This window comes from Heloderma suspectum, chromosome 1 (genome assembly GCF_057233095.1).
Source record: "Heloderma suspectum isolate Gila_16-S chromosome 1, 16-S_ref, whole genome shotgun sequence".
Taxonomy (NCBI): domain Eukaryota; kingdom Metazoa; phylum Chordata; class Lepidosauria; order Squamata; family Helodermatidae; genus Heloderma; species Heloderma suspectum.
The window spans coordinates 32,646,913-32,667,098 of record NC_139458.1 but is presented as its reverse complement, the minus strand read 5'-3'; the positions used below and the strand labels follow the sequence as shown (position 1 = coordinate 32,667,098).

At 47.9% G+C, this 20,186-nt stretch overlaps 1 protein-coding gene across 1 annotated transcript in view; it reads left to right on the top strand.

Moving 5' to 3' along the window:
• Positions 1–20,186, top strand: part of LOC146357074 (alpha-1-antitrypsin-like) — a 62,111-nt gene that overhangs the window by 24,559 nt on the left and 17,366 nt on the right. Inside the window, exons 2-3 of the mRNA XM_084839841.1 lie at positions 7,303–7,356; positions 16,789–17,456. Coding sequence (XP_084695967.1) covers positions 16,820–17,456 — 637 coding nt within the window. The 5' untranslated portion in view covers positions 7,303–7,356; positions 16,789–16,819. The remainder of the gene's footprint in view (positions 1–7,302; positions 7,357–16,788; positions 17,457–20,186) is intronic.

Below are 20,186 nucleotides of genomic sequence, written 5' to 3'. Positions count from 1 at the left end.
GGTTGTTTGTTGTTGTTGTTGTTGTTCAGTCGTTCAGTCGTGTCCGACTCTTCGTGACCCCATGGACCATAGCACGCCAGGCCTTCCTGTCCTGCGCTCTCTCCCGGAGCGTGCTCAAGTTCATATTCATTGCATCCGTGATGCTATCTAGCCATCTCATCCTCTGCCGTCCCATTCTCCTTTTGCCTTCAGTCTTTCCCAGCATCAGGGTCTTTTCCAGGGAGTTTTCTCTTCGCATTAGGTGGCCAAAATATTGGAGCTTCAGCTTCATTATCTGTCCTTCCAATGAGCACTCAGGGTTGATTTCCTTTAGGATGGACTGATTTGACCATCTTGCAGTCCAGGGCACTCGTAAGAGTCTTCTCCAGCACCACAGTTCGAAAGCATCAATTCTTCGGCGCTCAGCCTTCCTTATAGTCCAGCTCTCACAGCCATACATTACTACTGGGAAAACCATAGCTTTGATTAGACGGACCTTTGTCGGCAAGGTGATGTCTCTGCTTCTTACTATGCTGTCTAGGTTGGCCATAGCTTTCCTCCCAAGGAGCAAGCGTCTTTTAATTTCATGGCTACAGTCACCGTCTGCGGTGATCTTGGAACCCAAGAAAGTAAAATCTGTCACTGCTTCCATTTCTTCCCCTTCTATATGCCAGGAAGTGATGGGGCCAGATGCCATGATCTTAGTTTTTTTAATGTTGAGTTTCAAACCAGTTTTTGCACTCTCCTCTTTCACCCTCAACAAGAGGCTCTTTAGATCCTCTTCGCTTTCTGCCATTAGGGTGGTATCGTCTGCATATCGGAGGTTGTTGATAATTCTCCCAGCAATCTTAATTCCGACCTCTGATTCATCCAACCCGGCATTTCTCATGATGTACTCTGCATATAAGTTAAATAAGCAGGGTGACAATATGCAGCCTTGTCGTACTCCTTTCCCAATTTTGAACCAATCGGTTGTTCCATGTCTGGTTCTTACTGTTGCTTCTTGAGCCTTGTACAGGTTTCTCAGGAGACAGGTAAGGTGGTCTGGTACTCCCATCACTTTAAGAATTTGCCACATTGTTAAGGTTACAGATACAGTTTTTAAAATAGAATGGCATCGGATTCTGGGGGGTATTGGAGGTTAAATTCAATTCCTTAAGGGGGGGAGAGAGGGAGAGGGGGAGGGAAAGGGAAAGGGAAAGAATGTTCTTTTTTCTTCACTTCCTTTTCTCCTCCCTTTTCTTTTTTTTCCTCTCTTTTTCCTTCTCTCTTTGTTATTGTGGTGTCCTCATCAGAATATTGTATTGTTGGGAAATCGAAGTATTGATCAGGTTGATACTGATCAATACTTCAATCATAGTCATATGATCAATACTTCAATCATATTGATCAGTTCGACTACTGATCAATACTCTATGAAGAGGCCATCTATTTGCTCTCAGGCAGCTCCAGAGTTAACCCCTCATTCATTTTTGTGCACTAGCAGGAATGACGATGCATCTCAACAAGATTAGAATATCAATGCAGATCTGGAATTTAAAATGCACCATTAATATGTCTCATTTTTAAGTATTTAGCCCTATACATGATTGAGCAAGAATTTCAAATGACAAGAATTTGGTGGTGGGGGGGAGTCTGCACTATTATGCTATTGTTTTGTACAGCAGAAGAGAAACTCACTGTCTGCCTCTTCTATGACCAAATGAAGTACGGTTCAGTATTAACATTGTCCCACACATTGCCCCTTTTGTGGAATACCCACGCTTCCCACTTGGCTTTAAAGTGCTTTCCTGGGAATGGAAGATATTCCCGGCAAATATGTTCTGAGATACTGCATCCTGAATTTTGACTCATGCTGAATGGAACTGTGCATACGGCCTAACCGATAAATACCACAGTAGAGAAGAATGTATATCATACATACAGAATCACCAAAAGAGTCCTAAGGTGTTCAGTTGATCAGTGCTACCACGTCCCTAAATATTTATTTTTATTTATTTATTTCACTTATTTCTTTTCTATACTGCCCAATAGCCGAAGCTCTCTTGATGTACCAGAATTGTAAAATGGCCAGCATTCATTTTTAACTGTTAAACAGAGCAAATCAAAGCTATCAGAGGGGAACAGAGAATAAAATGTAGGGATGGACAGAACACTTACCTTCCATTCCGTTCTGTTTCCGCTGGGGGGGAGGTGCTCCGTCCCTCCCCCCGGAATCCTCGATGGAGGGGGAGGCGATCCGGTCCTCCCCCCCGGAATCCTGCCTGGCCGGCTCCGCTCCGTGGGCAAGCTGCAGAGCTGCTGGCAGGCTCCGGCCGCCCGCAGCCAGACATCCGGCCGCTGGGCAGCCCTGCAGGGACGCAAATGGCGGCTGTCGTAGATGCCACCATTTGCGTCCTTGTATTTAGCCGTGATAGGCTACATAAATATTTACATAGCCTATCACGGCAGGGGGAAAAAAACCCAGCGTATGCAAATGGCGGTAGCCACCGCCATTTGCGTTCACTGTTCCCCCCCCCCCCGCCGTGATAGGCTACGTACGTATTTATTTAGCCTATCATGGCTAAACAGTCAGCCAGATTAAAATTTCATCTAAACATGTTCTGGAAAATTAAAAGGTCTTTGCTTGGTGTTAAAATTAGAGACAAACCTCTCTGGAGCAAAGTTCCAAATCTGTTCATCACATTTTACTAGGGATATCAGAGAATTCCGAAATCTGTCACAGAACGAAGCCCCGCCGCCCCCAACCTACAAAAGACGTGCGAAACAGAGCACTTACCTGCTCCCGTCTGCACTGCTTTGCAAATGGCGGCCGTCCTGTGGCCGCCATTCACTTCCTCTTCATAGCCGTGATAGGCTACGTAAATACTTACGTAGCCTATCACAGCTAACGCAGGGATGCCATTTGCATCCCGCGGAGGCCGTGATAGGCTACGTAAGTATTTACGTAGCCTATCACCGCTAATGCAGGGATGCCATTTGTTTCCTCTTCATAGCCGTGATAGGCTACGTAAATACTTTTACTGCTAATGCAGGGATGCCATTTGCGTCTCTGCAGAGGCTGTGATAGGCTACGTATTTACGTAGCCTATCACGGCCTCCGCAGGGACGCAAATGGCATCCTTGCGTTAGCCGTGATAGGCTACATAAGTATTTACGTAGCCTATCACGGCTATGAAGAGGAAGTGAATGGCGGCTGCAGGATGGCCGCCATTCGCAAAGCAGTGCAGACGGCAGCAGGTGTTTACATAAGTATTTACGTAGCCTATCACGGCCTCTGCAGGGACGCAAATGGCATCCCTGCGTTAGCAGTGATTAGCTATGTAAGTATTTACATAGCCTATCACGGCTATGAAGAGGAAGTGAATGGCGGTCGCAGGACGGCTGCCATTCGCAAAGCTGCACAGACGGGAGCAGGTAAGTGCTCCATTTTGCACGCCTTTTGTAGGTTGCGGCGGCGGGGACTTCATCCCGTGCGCCTTTTGTGGGTTTGGGGGGTGGGGGCTTCATTCCGCGATGGACTTTGGGGGGCCGAATGCACTGGCGTTCGGCCTCACCAAGATCCATCGCAGAATTCTCTGACATCCCTAGTAAAATGTGATGCAACAGATTTGGAACTTTGTTCCAGAGAGGTTTGTCTCTAATTTTAGCACCAAGTAAAGACCTTTTAATTTTCCTGAACATGTTTAGATGAAATTTTAATCTGGCTGAAATTTTAAGGGAGGGAGGCCTGTTATTGGGCGACCTGTTCTGGATGGCATTGCACTCCCCCTGAAGGAGCAGGTTTGTAGCTTGGAGGTTCTCCTGGAACCATCTTTGTCACTTGAGGTTCAGGTGGCCTCAGTGACATAGACTGCCTTCAACCAATTTTGGCTGGCAGCCTAGCTATGCCCCTATCTGGACAGGGATACCATGGCTTCAGTAGTCTATGCTCTGGTAACCTCCAAGTTAGATTATTGCAATGTGTTCTATATGTGTTCTATATGGAGTAGGCCATCCAAGCAGGAGAGAAACCACTGCAATGCACTACCTCCCACTCCCAACTCAGACAATTGTCCCAGAAGGATTCCATGGTCGATGGTGTTGAAAGCCGCCGAGAGATCAAGGCCACACTCCCCCTTTCTCTCTCCTGACATAAGTAGGTCATCGCACAGGGCAACCAAGGCTGTTTCCATGCCAAAACCTGGTCCAGTGTCTGATTGCATCCACTAGGAGTGCATCTACACTCAAGTTTTCTCCTGTTTGGCTTCATCACTCTCAGCTCTGGATTATACCACAGAGGAGCAGAAGGGCCAATCTACACTTACGTTTTTCTGCTTCCAATAAGGTTTCACCGCTCGTCTTCACACTACGCAGGACCCGCCCCAAATTGGGACTGGAATTTCCCACTTCCCTGCTCCTGCTTTCAATACCCTGATATCCCGGTATTTCCCATTCATGTGCTCTGCTCTTCTGTGTTCATTACCTTATAAGGTCATAGTCCCCTCCCAGGCCTGTCCATATATGGCGGTGTTTATATTTCCCTCCTGTCCAATCACAGCTCTAGATGCCCCCATCTGGTCTTCCGGCTACTGATAGCATAGCTTCCTTAGCACTGCAAATTTTATCACCTACCAGCAGAGGAGTGGAGGTGCTAGCTCTTGTCTGTTCTGGGAAACTCAGCCGGGTCAGCCCTGGTCTGAATTTTGGATGGGCAACTGCCTGGGAATCAGGCTTCCTGCACTGAGCAGGGGGTTGTCCTCTCCCTTCAAATGACACTAACTTTTACCTCCTTCTATTCCCTGCTTTGGGTTTTTTTTTTTTGTTTTTAAATTAAAGATCACCACTGAGTGCCTTTACACACGCTGCCTTCCCCCACCCTTCCCCGCCATTCTCCTGGTAGCTTAACTGGTGCTGTAATGTTTTCTCATGGACCCAATCCTGGGCACTCCCTTACTCGGGAGTAAGCCACATTGAACTCAATGGAACTTACTACTGAATTGACATAAGATCACCCTGTAAGTGATCTTAAAAAAAAAATAAATTAAGGCATTATCTTCAAATCTTCAGATCTTCAAATCTTCAAATCTTTGAAGAATAGTGGTTTCTCCACTCTGATTTCCCCACACACAAGCATACATTTTTTCACTGGGCAGTCTTTGAAGACACAAGCAGCAGTGCCCCCCCCCCCGACCTGAGCACCTCTTGCCTCTGCATTTTGCAATCGGAGGGAGAAGAGGGTAAAATGCCTCCCTGTGATGAAGGGAGACACCTCTGATCCCCCACCCCACCAAGCTCAGAAGCAATATCCTCTTTTGTTCCAGAGCACCCTATGGGGCTCAGTGGGGCTTACTCAATGCTTGCAGAATTACAGGGTGATCTTATGTCTACTCTGTAGTAAGTTCCATTGAGATCAATGTGGCTTAGTTCTGAGTAAGTGAGTGCCCAGAAACAGCAGTTACAACCCAGGGAAAGCCTAGGGATGTCAGAGAATTCCATGATGGATCTCAGTGAGGCCGAATGCAAGTGCATTTGGCCCCCCGAAATCCATCGCGGAATGAAGCCCCCACACCCCCCAACCCACGAAAGGTGTGCGAGACAAAGTCCCTGCCACCCCAACGCACAAAAGGTGCGTGAAATGGAGCACTTACCTGCTCCCATCCACGCTGCTTTGCGAATGGTGGCCGTCCTGCAGTCGCCATTCGCTTCCTCTTCACAGCCATGATAGGCTGTGTAAATACTTATGTAGCCTATCACGGCTAAGGCAAGGACGCCATGTGCCTCCCTGTGGAGGCTGTGATAGGCTACGTAAGTATTTACGTAGACTATCATGACAGGGGGAAAAAAACCCAGCGTACGCAAATGGTGGTAGCTGCCACTATTTGCGTACGCTGGGCTTTTCCCCCCTGCCGTGATAGGCTACGTAAATATTTACGTAGCCTATAACGGCTAAATACAGGGACGCAAATGGCGGCGGCTATGACAGCCGCCATTTGTGTCCCTTCAGGGCTGCGCAGCGGCCGGATGTCCAGTTGTGGGCGGCCGGATGTCTGGCTGCAGGCAGCCGGCCGGCAGCTCTGCGGCTGGTCTGCGGAGTGGAGCCAGCCAGGCAGGATTCCGGGGGGGAGGACCAGATCGCCTCCCACCCCCGTTGATGATTCTGGGGGGAGGGATGGAGCGCCTCCCCCCCCCAGCAGAAACAGAATGGAATGGAAGGTAAGTGTTCTGTCCATCCCTAGGAAAGCCTGGGTGAAAAGGTGCGGTTTTAGGAGGCGTTTGAGACATGCCATATTTTCTGCCTCTCGAACTGTGCGGGGAAGGGTTTTCCAAAGGGTGGGTGCAACCCACTGATTGCATTGTAGAAGCAGCTCCCAAGGCTTCCACAACAGTGATTTAACACTTCTGGGGCAACCTGAAATGAGTGGGAACATAAGGAGCTCCACTGACCTGCCTCCTTCCAGAAATAAGCATTTCTAGGGATGTCAGAGAATTCTGCCACGGATCTCTGTGAGGCCGAATGCCAGTACATTCGGCCCCCTGAACTCTGTGGCGGAACGGCCTGCCACCCCCACCCCCGGATCCTCCCCGGGACGAGACTTACCTGGGGTGGATGTTCCGGTCGGTGGCGGCTCCAGCGGCGGCTTCGGGGGCGGCGGGGGCTGGTCTTCCGACCGGCTGCCGCCGCCGCCATTTGCAGTCTGTTTCCCCCCCCCATTCGTGATAGGCTACATAAAGTAGGGATGTCAGAGAATTTCACCATGAATCTTGGGGAGGCTGAATGCCAGTGCATTCGGCCCCCCGAAATTGGTGGCGAAATGGTCTGCCCCCCCCGGGACGGGACTTACCTTGGGCGAATCCTCCTGGCGACGGCGGCTACGGTGGTGGTTCGGTGGCAGTGGCCGCCATTTCCAGTAAAAAAAACAAGAAAAAAACATGATAGGCCACGTAAAGATCACGGCTGAGTAAAAAACAAAACAAAAACCCCCGCGCGAACACAAATGGCGGCGCCCATGGGCGCCGCCATTTGCGTTCGTTATTTTGGCACGTCTAGTCTACGTAAACATTTACATAGGGTACGGCGAAAATAAGGGGAACGCAAATAACTTAGCGTCTACGCTATTTGCGTTCCCCTTATTTTCGCTGTATTATACGTAAATGTATTATACGTAAATCCCCCTTGTGAAAGTGGTGGGTCCTCCTTGCTCAATGCAATTGGTGGGATCTACCGCTTGCAGAAGGGAATTGGCAGGGCGGAAAAGAATTGGTGGGGCGTAAGGGCTCCATTAGATTTTACCCTCAGTGTTCTTTTTTTCACTTGTGGCTTGGTTTCCTTTCTCTACCCAGCTATCCAAAAGAAGCATTTCTCTCTAGAAATGGACTGATTCTTTTTCTTCTTTGGTAAGTAAAAGTTTACTTTAGACCTGAGTACATATAGGTGGCACTGTGAGGGGATAATAGAAAAAGAATCCGTGGATATTGGGAGGATAAGGGTGCAGCCCGGGGTGGCTGGTGGGTGGGGAAGAGATCCGGTGCCTCCTCCACAGCTCCTACTCACACTGCAACCACTCACAGTGAATCCAGCAGTGCCATACCAATCGTAGTGTAAATGGCAGGCCACATGAAAAGAACCAAGTGGAGAGGAGAACATGACACCATACTATAGTTCCCAAGATGCACGTTGTTGACATGCATGCACAATAATGTGTGAATCCACAACGAGATCTCAGAATAATGAAGAAGTTCCTTCTGAGTTTGGATGGAGGAATTCGTAAATTGAGGGGCAAATTACCATGTCTGTTGGGGTAAATTCGCCCATCGCTAGTTAAAATACCACAGCAGAGAGAAATATACATTTTTTCAAAAAAGCCTCAACCTCTCAAGAAGTATACTTGAGATTGGAATTAGTAAAACAAATTAGTTTAAAATAAGGGATTCTCATCAGGAATGGCTGTTTTTTTTTTAAAGCTGAGTAACAAAAAGCTAAACTAGATGTTATCTCACAGCGGCATGTAACGTTAGCTTTGCAAAGTTAGTTCCTTGCATAGCCATTTCCCCACAAGTTTGTTTTTTCCTTGACATTCCAATGAACTGTTTTTCTACACATGCCTCTGCCAGGGTTCCAGGTCCATGTTTACCTCACAAACACACATCTGGAAGCCCACAGGATGGAAAGGGGCCATGGGGAAGAATGCATGTTAGGAAGTTGAGTAGCAACTGGATCTAGTCTTACATGATCATGCTCAACCCCATTCCTGTGCCTTTCTCTCACCTTTGCTGAAGCTGGGGATCAAGACACCTGAGTTATGACACCTGTGTCACAAAATGGAGTCAGTACTGTTCACTCAAAAGAGAGCTAGTTCATAATACGTCCCCCCACCCCAACTAATATTCCATAGAGAGAGATTTTCACGTTCTTGCTGTTTTGGTTTTTGCTCTACAGGATGTTTTGACATATCCGAGAGTTATGTGAATGACCTTTTCTGTTATTCATGCTGTGTCTTCTTCTCGCCGCTTGTGGTCACCAGTGCACTGCATTACAAAGGTGTTTTCCCAAGGGATGGGGGAGAATTTCTCCCCGAAACTTCGGGGGGCCGAGTGCCAACATATTCGGCCCCCCGAAGTAGTTTCGGGGAGAAATTCTCGGCCCCCCCGCCCCCCCCCGGGATGGGACTCACCTTTCCCGAATGTCCCTCCCGGCAGCGGGTCCCGGTGGCGGTTCAGCAGGTCTTCGACAGGGGCAGAGGCGGCAGCCGGTCTTTCGACCGGCTGCTGCCGCTGCCGCCATTCCAATAAAAGTAAAAAAAACAACAACGCCCCCGTGATAGGCTATGTGATGATTAACGTAGCCTATCACGGCTAGATTTGCAAAGTCAGCCGTGATAGGCTACGTAAATCGTCACGTAGCCTGTTACGGGTGACTTAAAAAAAAAAAAGCGCGTACGCAAATGGCGGCCCTCATAGGGAGCCGCCATTTGCATTCCTTATTTGGTCGCTGTAGTCTATGTAAAGATTACGTAGACTACGGCAAAAATAAGGGCAACGCAAATAGCGTTGCCCTTATTTTCGCCGTAGTCTACGTAAAGATTTACGTAGACTACAGCGACCAAATAAGGAATGCGAATGGCGGCTCCCTATGGGGGCCGCCATTTGCATACGCGCTTTTTTTTTTTTTAAGTCACCCGTGATAGGCTACATGACGATTAACGTTGGGTAGGGGAGCTTTAATCCTTTCCCACCCACTATGGACCTAATCGAGATCTGGGGCCTACACCAGCATTTTCTATTGAAAATAGTGAGAGAATGCATCAAAGCTCCACCATTTTCCTAGGGATGTACGAAAGTCACTTACCTTTTCGCAGCTTTGATTCACAGTGGGGGAGAGGAACTTCGTCCTTCCCCCCGGAATCCTCCCTGGGCCGGCTCTGCTCCGCGGCAGCTCTGTGGAGCTGCCGGCCAGGGCCGTGCGCAGCCAGAGTTCCGGCCACGGCTGGCTGCTGCAGCCGCAAATGGTGGCTGCTGTAACGGCCGCCATTTGTGTCCTGCGAGGCTGCCGTGATAGGCAAAGAGCGGGGGCGGAAACAGCGGCCGCTATGCCGTTTGCGCTACTGCTCTTTCTGTGATAGGCTACGTAAGTATTTATGTAGCCTATCATGGTAAAGGCAGCTACGCAAATGGCGTAGTGGCCGCCATTTGCGTGGCTGCCTTTACCGTGGTAGGCTACGTAAATACTTATGTAGCCTATTACGGAAAGAGCAGTGGCGGAAACGGTGTAGCAGCTTCCGTTTGCGCCCCTGCTCTTTCCCGTGATAGGCTACGTAAATACTTACGTAGCCTATCACAGGAGCGTGGCAGGATGCAAATGGTGGCCACTACGGCAGCTGCCATTTGCAGCTGCAGCAGCCAGCTGAGAGAAGAGCTGCCGCCACTGTAGCCACCGCCAGAGCCGCCGCCGGCAGAACATCCGCCCCAGGTAAGCTTCATCCCGGGGGGGATTCCGTGGAGTGGCGGGGGGTGGGAGGCCGTTCCACCACTGGTTTCGGGGGCGGATGTGAAAACCTCACTGAAATCTGTGGCGGAATTCTCCGCCATCCCTACATTTTCCACTGCCCTTGACTCAGGCTTCCGTCCCATGTTAGGAAATAGAATACATTGTCTGAAAGTACACTCACACTTCTCCCATGGGGCATTGCACTGGAACTCTATACAGTGGTTGTTTGCTCTTCTCCAAAGGGGCCAGAATGTGACCTTGCAAAGCAAAATGTAAATGAATGAATGAATGACTCTCATGTTTTTGGCCAACAGCAGCATGATTGGAAGTGAGGGTCTGGCATCCAGACCTCCCTTTCCCGATAGTATATACTGTTATGCTCCTATGGGATAGAAGAATCCACAACAGAGAGATTCTTACTCATACTTGCTGGCTCCCAGGTTACCCAGCCACTCACTCTCATGATGGGCTTCATCTTCTGCAGCTTTCTTTCTGATTCCTGTGACTCTTTGTGCATTTGGGGTGGGTTAGGGTATTTTTTTTAAAAAAATTATGGTAAAATTTTATTGTTTTAAATTGTTTATGGTGGGTTGTACATCGCCCAGAGTGGCTGGGTGACCAGTCAGATGGGCGATTAATAAATTTAATAAATAAATAAATAAATAACTTTTTATTTTCCTCCTGGTGGTCAAGTTCCAAGTTGACTAAAACCTTTGGGTTTTAGCTACTTTTTCGAGCCCAAGTCAGGGCCGATCTACATTGCGCCCGCCATCGCACCGAAGTCAGGGTCCTGTTCGGTTAAACACACTCGCATTGAAACATGATTATGCACACTCACCCATTTTCCCCATTGTGGTTCTTGATCGAATGTGTGAGCTCGGTTCACACTTGAGAGCTGTGCTGTTTTCCTGCTCTTAAAGATGGCAGCTCTCATTAGAGGAGCAGAAACTCTTCCGGTTTCTGCTGATTCCCTGCCCACCGTCCCTCTCTTCCTCTATCCCTCTGTGTGTGTGTGTGTGTGTATGTGTGTAGGGATGGCACGAGCATCCTGTTGGGGCTTGAAGCCCGGTGAGAGCTTGTCCCTTGCTGCCACCGCTGCAGCAGGTGGGGGTGGAGGGAAGGAGACACCTATCTTCTTCTCCCCCCCACACCTGCTCGAGGCCAGGGTGAGAGGCTAGGGGTTGCCTGCCAATGCTCTTTTCCCCACGCCAGGCCTTTGCAGCCAGTGCAAGGAAAAGGGGCAGTGGCGATGGCACCCAGCTTGGGGGGGGGGGGCTGCTAGCATCTTTGAAGCTTCAAAGCTGAGCAGCTTCGAAGACCATGAGATGACATTGCATACTTTCCTCAGCACTCAAAACTTTATCACCAGCAAGGAAACAGCTGGAGGCGCATGCTCTTGTCTGATCTTGGAAGCTCAGCCAGGTTGGCTGTGGTCAAAATTTTGGATGGGCGACCACTTGGGAATCAGGCTTCCTGCAATGAGCAGGGGGTCGTTCAATCCCTTCAAATGACACTAACTTTTACCTCCGTCTATCCCCTGCTTTGGCTTTTTTATAAAAAAAATTAAGGATCACAACTAAGTGCCTGTACACACACTGGCTTCCCCCACCCTTCCCCCCCATTCTCCCAGTAGCTTAACTGGCGCTGTAATGTTTTCTTGAGGCCCCAATCCTGGGCACTCACAGTAAGCCACATTGCTCTCAATGGAACTTACTACTGAGTAGACATAAGATAACCCTGTAAGTCTGCAAGCCTTGAGTAAGCCCCATTGAGCCCCATAGGGTGCTCTGGAACGAAAGAGGACATTGCTTCTGAGCTTGGTGGGGTGGGGGATCAGAGGTGTCTCCCTTCATCACAAGGAGGAGTTTTACCCTCTTCTCCCTCTGATTGAGAAACGCAGAGGCAAGAGACGCTCAGGTCGGGGGGGGCGCTGCTGCTTGCGTCTTCGAAGACTGCCCAGTGAAAAAATGTATGCTTGTGTGTGGGGAAATCAGACTGGAGAAGCCACTATTCTTTGAAGATTTGAAGATCTGAAGATTTGAAGATAATGCCTTATTTTTTTATTTTTTTTTAAAGATCACTTACAGGGTGATCTTATGTCAACTCAGTAGTAAGTTCCATTGAGTTCAATGTGGCTTACTCCTGAGTAAGTGAGTGCCCAGGATTGGGGCCATGAGAAAACATTACAGCGCCAGTTAAGCTACCAGGAGAATGGCGGGGAAGGGTGGGGGAAGGCAGCGTGTGTAAAGGCACTCAGTGGTGATCCTTAATTTAAAAACAACCCCCCCAAAAAAAGCAGGGGATAGAAGGAGGTAAAAGTTAGTGTCATTTGAAGGGAGAGAACAACCCCCTGCTCAGTGCAGGAAGCCTGATTCCCAGGCAGTTGCCCATCCAAAATTCGGACCAGGGCTGACCCGGCTGAGCTTCCCAGATCAGACAAGAGCTGGCACATCCAGCCCTCTGCTGGTAGGTGATAAAACTTGCAGTGCTAAGGAAGCTATGCTATCAGTAGCCGGAAGACCAGATGGGGGCATCTAGAGCTGTGATTGGACAGGAGGGAAATATAAACACCGCCATATATGGACAGGCCTGGGAGGGGACTATGACCTTATAAGGTAATGAACACAGAAGAGCAGAGCACATGAATGGGAAATACCGGGATATCAGGGTATTGAAAGCAGGAGCAGGGAAGTGGGAAATTCCAGTCCCAATTTGGGGCGGGTCCTGCGTAGTGTGAAGACGAGCGGTGAAACCTTATTGGAAGCAGAAAAACATAAGTGTAGATTGGCCCTTCTGCTCCTCTGTGGTATACTCCAGAGCTGAGAGTGATGAAGCCAAACAGGAGAAAGCTTGAGTGTAGCTGGAAAAAAACTCCTAGTGGATGCAATGAGACACTGGACCAGGGCGGTGGTTAATGCCTCCTTGTGATAGTGGTCCTGGGCAGCCTGAAAATGGCAGTAGTGAGACCACTCCTGAAGAAACTGTCCTTGAACCCTGAACATCTTAATAATTTTATGCCAATGACGTGTGCCTTTCCTGGGCAAGATCTCTGAGAGGGTGGATACTCTTGGATGAGACTAATTACCGGGATCCATTCCAGTCAGGATCCAGGCCAGGTTTTGGCATGGAAACAGCCTCGGTTGCCCTGTGCAATGACCTACTTATGTCAGGAGAGAGACAGGGGGAGTGTGGCCTTGTTGATTCTCCTTGATCTCTCAGCGGCTTTCGACACCATCGACCATGGAATCCTTCTGGGACAATTGTAGGGATGGGGGAGAATTTCTCCCTGAAACTTCGGGGGGCCGAGTTCCAATGCATTCGGTCCTCCAAAGGTTCGGGGAGAAATTCTCCACCCCCTGCCCCCCGCCCCCCCCCAGGATGGGACTTACCTTTTACGAATGTGGCTCCCGGCGGCGGGTCCTGGCAGCGGTTCGGCAGGCCTTCGTCAGGGACGGGGGCGGCAGCCGGTCTTTCGACCGGCTGCTGCCGCCGCCATTACAAGAAAAGTAAAAAACAAAACAAAAACGCCCCTGTGATAGGCTACGTAACGATTAACGTAGCCTATCACGGCTAGATTTGCAAAGTCACCCGTGATAGGCTACGTGATGATTAACGTAGCCCATCACGGCTGACTTTGCAGATCTAGCCGTGATAGGCTACGTAAATCATTACGTAGCCTATCACGGGGCTTTTCTCTTTTTTTTTTACTTTTCTTTTGAAGTTCGCGGCCGGGGAGACGGGGCGCTTCTCCCCGGCCTGAATTTCGGCCGGGCGAGGCGGGAAGACACCCCCCCTCGCATGAACTTCGGGGGGAGAAGCGAAGCGCCTCCCCCCCACCGCGAAAAAAGCTGCAGGACAAGATAAGTCCCTTTCGTACATCCCTAGGTCACAATTGTCTGAGTTGGGAGTGGGAGGTAGTGCATTGCAGTGGTTTCTCTCCTGCTTGGATGGTCTACTCCATATAGAACACATTGCAATAATCTAACTTGGAGGTTACCAGAGCATAGACTACTGAAGCCATGGTATCCCTGTCCAGAGAGGGGCATAGCTAGGCTGCCAGCCAAAATTGGTTGAAGGCAGTCCATGTCACTGAGGCCACCTGAGCCTCAAGTGACAAAGATGGCTCCAGGAGAACCTCCAAGCTACAAACCTGCTCCTTTAGGGGGAGTGCAATGCCATCCAGAACAGGTCACCCAATAGCAGGCCTCCCTCCCTCCAGTCAGAAGACCCACCCACTAACAGTATCTCAGCTTGTCTGGATTGAATTCCAATTTATTAGCCCTCATCCAGTCCAGTTGCAGCCAGGCAACGATCTAGCACATCCACAGCCTCACCTGATGAAGATGAAAAGGAAAAAGGAAAAGGAAGAGTTGCATGTCATCAGCATAATGATGGCAGCACAGTCCAAAACTCCAGATGACCACACTTAATGGTTTCATGTAGATTTTAAGTAGCATAGGGGACAGAACGGACCCCTGGGGAATCCCATGGTGGAGAGTCCACAGGGTCAAGCAGTATTCCCCCACACACCACCTTCTGGAGCTGACCATCCAAGTAGAAGTGGAACCACCCTCACGCTGTGAAGAACAGGGACCATTCAGATGGCCTCTTAACTTGCCTGCTGATACCATTCTGCAAAGTGCAGAATATATATATATACACACACACACACACACACACACACACATACATATACTTATATATATGTATACACACACACACACACACGTGTATATATATGATTATAAATATTTCTATACCCCCCCGCCCTTCAATCATACTTCCAGGGCACTTTACAAACATAAAATAAAATAAGCAAAAAGTCACAAAAGTATAAAAACAGTCAGCCAGATTAAAATTTCATCTAAACATGTTCAGGAAAATTAAAAGGTCTTTGCTTGGTGCCAGAATTACAGACAAACCTCTCTGGAGCAAAGTTCCAAATCCGTTGCATCACATTTTACTCTCTGTTCCCCTCTGATAGCTTTGATTTGCTCTGCTTAACAGTTAAAAATGAATGCTGGCCATTTTACAATTCTGGTACATCAAGAGAGCTTTGGCTATTGGGCAGTATAGAAAAGAAATAAGTGAAATAAATAAATAAAAATAAATATTTAGGGAAGTGGTAGGACTGACCAACTGAACACCTTAGGATTCTTTTGGAGATTCTGTATGTATGATATACATTCTTCTCTACTTTGGTATTTATCGGTTAGGCTGTATGCACAGTTCCATTCAGCATGAGTCAAAATTCAGGATGCAGTATCTCAGAACATATTTGCCAGGAATATCTTCCATTCCCAGGAAAGCACTTTAAAGCCAAGCGGGAAGCGTGGGTATTCCACAAAAGGGGCAATGTGTAGGACAATGTTAATACTGAACCGTACTTCATTTGGTCATAGCAGAGGCAGACAGTGAGTTTCTCTTCTGCTGTGCAAAACAGTAGCATAATAGTGCAGACTCCCTCCCCCCCTAAAATTCTTATCATTTGAAATTCTTGCTCAATCATGTATAGGGCTAAATACTTAAAAATGAGACATATTAATGGTGCATTTTAAATCCCACTGCAGTAAATGGAAGATCTGCATTGATATTCTAATCTTGTTGAGATGCATCGTCATTCCTGCTAGTGCACAAAAATGAATGAGGGGTTAAACCTGGAGCTGCCTGAGAGCAAATAGATGGGCTCTTCATAGAAGTCTGAAATAGGTCTGTATCAGAAATTAGTTTCAGTTTGTTTTTGACCAGACTGTACCCAATTCCCATCTCCAGGAACTGGACATGGCCCTGAACACAATCTGCGGTTGAAGTCCGTACATTTCTGAGTTTAAAATGTGATTTGCTAAAGAACCCCTCCCGTACTTTTGAAAAACGTATGCAAACACTTTACTCAATGGGAAAAAAGTGCACGTATTTCAAAAATGAAAAAAACAAAATGATTTGATCATTATTTTTTTAAATGAAAATTTGGGCCACAGTCATTATGACTTTTTCAGAATACATGGTAGGACATTGGGAAACTGAAAAAAATAAAATAAATCCAAACACATAGAGAAAGATTCAGTGACTACTTAAAAGTAATTATAATATTGAAAAACACGGTTTTATAAACAATTATATATTGAAATTTCAATGCAGTATAAAATATACTGAAACTAGATTCCAAAATTCCCTATTACACCATGTAAAGAAAGGTGAATTAGTTATGGTGCAGAATTCTATAGATCTAAGGCACAATCCATCAGTCCCACACAAATCCCTTTAATTTTCCATGGATTAAGCTTGTGAATAAATTCACCCCTTCAAATGGGGTTGTGCAGAAGAGGTTAACAACTCTTTTAACTTTTGTATATTTTCATATGTTTTAATTGTATATGTTTTTTGTAAGCCACATTGTATCCCCGTACTGGGATAAAGGCGGGGTATAAATATAATGTGGGGCCGTGGTGGCTTAGTGGTTAAGACGCTGAACTGCAGACTGGAAGGTCGGCAGGTCAGCAGTTCGAGACCCGAGTGCTGCGTGACGGAGTGAGCTCCTGTCTTCAGTCCCAGCTTCTGCCAACCTAGCAGTTCGAAAGCAAGAAATTGCAAGTAGATAAATAGGTACCGCCTCAGCGGGAAAGGTAACAGCATTCCGTGCACCTCGGTGTTCAGTCATGCCGGCCACATAACCACAGAAGTATCTTCGGACAGCGCTGGCTCTTCGGCTTAGATATGGGGATGAGCACCGCACCCTAGAGTCAGACACGACTGGTTGGGGACACCTTTACCTTTTACCTTTTATAAATATAATCATCATCATCATCATCATCAATAGAGTGATTCTCCAGTGTCTTCTACAGGATTTATTTGGCAGAACAATTAGAAATCCCAATGAAGGTCATCATTTACCTTTTCTTACTGCTTGGTTTTCAAGTCCATTGTCTTCATCTCCAAGGACATCAGAACTCCCCTTTGGACAATCAGGGAAAGAAGACCACAGACTATCATAAGATTGCTCCCATCAATGCTGACTTTGCATTCAGATTGTACAAGCACATAGCTTCAGATGCAGGTGACAAAAATGTTTTCTTTTCTCCAGTGGGCATCTCCACAGCATTTGCAATGCTAGCCCTGGGTGCTAAATCTGAAACACAAAGCCAGATTTACAAAGGACTTGGTTTCAACCTGTCAGAGATTGAGGAGATTGAGATACATGAAGGATTTCACCATCTCCTCCACAATCGTCCGTATATCAAACCAAAGGAAACCATATGGACTGAAACAGAGGTGACTATCGGGAATGCCTTGTTCATAGAAGAATCATCAGAAGTACTACCTAAGTTTTCAGAGGATATCAAAACATTATATGAAGCTGAAAGCTTGTATTGCAACTTCAACAATTCCACAGTGGCTCAGAAGCAGATGAATGATTATCTGCAAGACAAAACTGATGGAGAAATAGCCCACGTAGCTGAGGGCCTCGATCAAAGGACTGTACTTGTTCTTGTGAACTATATCACCTTCAAAGGTATGTTGAAGAATAATACATATTTAAGGCAGACGAAAATATTTTGGCAACTAGGAGTAACAAAGGCATTGTCTCGATACAACATATATTACCTGGCAGGCTACTGTAGCAAATATATAAGTCATAAAGGGGAGGACAGTGGTGACCTGAAATGTCCAAGCTCATGGCTGGATTTTGGAGAGAAATGTGGCAGAATTTAAGGGGCTTCTTTCATGGAATTCTGGCTCTTTCATTTTTTTTGGTCATAATTTTCCAATTGTAACAAAACCTTCAAACACTTGGTTGTTTATTCATTTAGAAATACTGGGAAAGCCAGTGTGGACCTCAAAGAACAGGTGAGCATTGCAACCCCTGAAATTCTTCTCTAGCTCAGATTAAAATCCACGCAATCCTACTCTCCCGCCACCCGAATGACAGCTTTGTTCATAAGAACATAGGAAGCTGCCTTATGCAGAGTCAGACCATTGGACCATCCAGCCCGGTATTGTTTACACTGAATAGCAGCGGCTCTCCAGTGCTTCATGTTTTTACCTGCCCTATCTGGAGATGCCAGGGATCGAACCTGGGACCTTCTCTGTGTGTTTTTTAAAATAAAATTTGCTGGATTATATAACCTTGCTTGGCAACAGAAGCAACGTATAATTTTGCCATTGCTCTAGGATAGTTAATCAGAAGTTTTAATATCTATTTATATAAATTTCTAATTTTTCTAAATTAAGTCACCCCGCCACTCTGGATGATGCACAATAGCCACAGAGAAGGCCCTCTCCCTTGTCCTCACCAGCTTCATTGTCTTGGCTGATGGGACAGAGGGAAGGCCATCCGAGGCTGACCTTGTTGATAGGGATGGCGGAGAATTTCTCCCCGAAACTTCGGGGGGCCGAGCGCCAAAGTGTTCGGCCCCCCGAAGAAGTTTCGGGGAGAAATTATATAATTTCTATATAATTAAGTTATATGCGTTGCCCTTATTTTCGCCGTAGTCTACATAAAGATTTACGTAGACTACAGCGACCAAATAAGGAACGGGAATGGCGGCTCCCTATGGGGGCTGCCATTTGCGTACGCGCTTTTTTTTTTTTTTTAAGTCACCCGTGATAGGCTACGTGACGATTTACATAGCCTATCATGGCTGACTTTGCAGATCTAGCCGTGATAGGCTATGTTTATCGTCACGTAGCCTATCACGGGGGCGTTTTTTTTTTAACTTTTTATTTTGCGGCTGGGCGAGGCGAGGCGCCTCCTCCCCGGCCTGAATTTCATCCGGGCGAGGTGGGAAGCCTCCCCCCCGGCCTGAATTTCAGCTGGGCAAGGCGGGAAGCCTCCCCCCCCGGCCTGAACTTCGGGGGGAGAGCAGCGAAGCGCCTCCCCCCCACCGCGAAAAGCTGCGAGACCAGGTAAGTGGCTTTCGTGCACTCCTACTTGTTGAGTGGCCTGTCTGGTGTTGCTGGAGGCGCTCCTTGAGATAGGCTGGGCTGGAACCATATAGGGTTTTAAAGGTCAAAACCAACACCTTGAATTTGGCCCGGAAAACAACTGGTAGCCAGTGCAACTCCTCCAGCACCAGAGTGATGTGATCGCACCAGCAGCTGCCTTTAATCAGGCGAGCCGCTGCATTCTGCTTAGGGATGTCAGAGAATTCCGCCACGGATCTCGGTGAGGCCGAATGCCAGTGCATTCGGCCCCCCGAACTCCATGGCGGCATGGCCTGCCTCCCCCGCAGATCCCCCCCCAGTATGAGACTTACCTGGGGCAGATGTTCCGGGTGGTGGCGGCTCCAGCGGTGGCTTTGGCGGCGGCTGCTGCGGCGGCTGGTCTTCCGACCGGCCGCCGCCGCCGCCATTTGCAGTCTTGTCTTGTCTTTTTTTTTTTTTTTTACAGAGACGTGATAGGCTACGTAAGTTTTCACGTCACATCTCTGTAAAAAAAAAAAGACAAAAATAAGGAACGCAAATGGCGGCGGCTGTAGCCGTCGCCATTTGCATACGCGTTTTTTTTTTTTTTTTTACCCAGATGTGATAGGCTATGTAAGGTTTTACATAGCCTAAAACGTCTGGGTAAAAAAAAAAGGCATATGCAAATGGCGATGGCTACAGCTGCCGCCATTTGCGTTCCTTATTTTTCTTCGTCTTAGTCTACATAAATATTTACGTAGACTAAGACGAAGAAAAATAAGGAATTCAAATGGCGGTGGCCATAGCCGCTGCCATTTGCTTACGCGTTTTTTTTTCCCTCACCCAGAGCCCTCCGCGGCCAGAAATCCGGCTGTGGATGGCCCTGGCCTGGGCCTGGCCGGCTGCTCCGCGGAGCCACCATGGAGCACAGCCAGCTTTCGAGGATTCCGGGGGGAGGGATGGAGCCGCTCCCCCCACAGCGGAACCCGGCGGAGCCAGGTAAGCGGGGTTTCGTACACCCTTAATTCTGCACCAGCTGCAGGTTCCGAACCATCTTCAAGGGTAACCCCACGTAGAGCGCATTACAGTAGTCTAGACGAGAGGAGACGAATGCACTGGGAGTAGTTACATCTTCAGCTATGAAGCTTTCCATCTGTTTTGGACTAAATATCCATCTACAAAGTCAACTTGTGTCATATAATATGCTGATAAATATTACCCTTGGGGCCACGGTGGCTTAGTGGTTAAGACGCTGAACTGCAGACTGGAAGGTCGGCAGGTCAGCAGGTCAGCAGTTCGAGACCTGAGTGCTGCGTGACGGAGTGACCTCCTGTCTTCA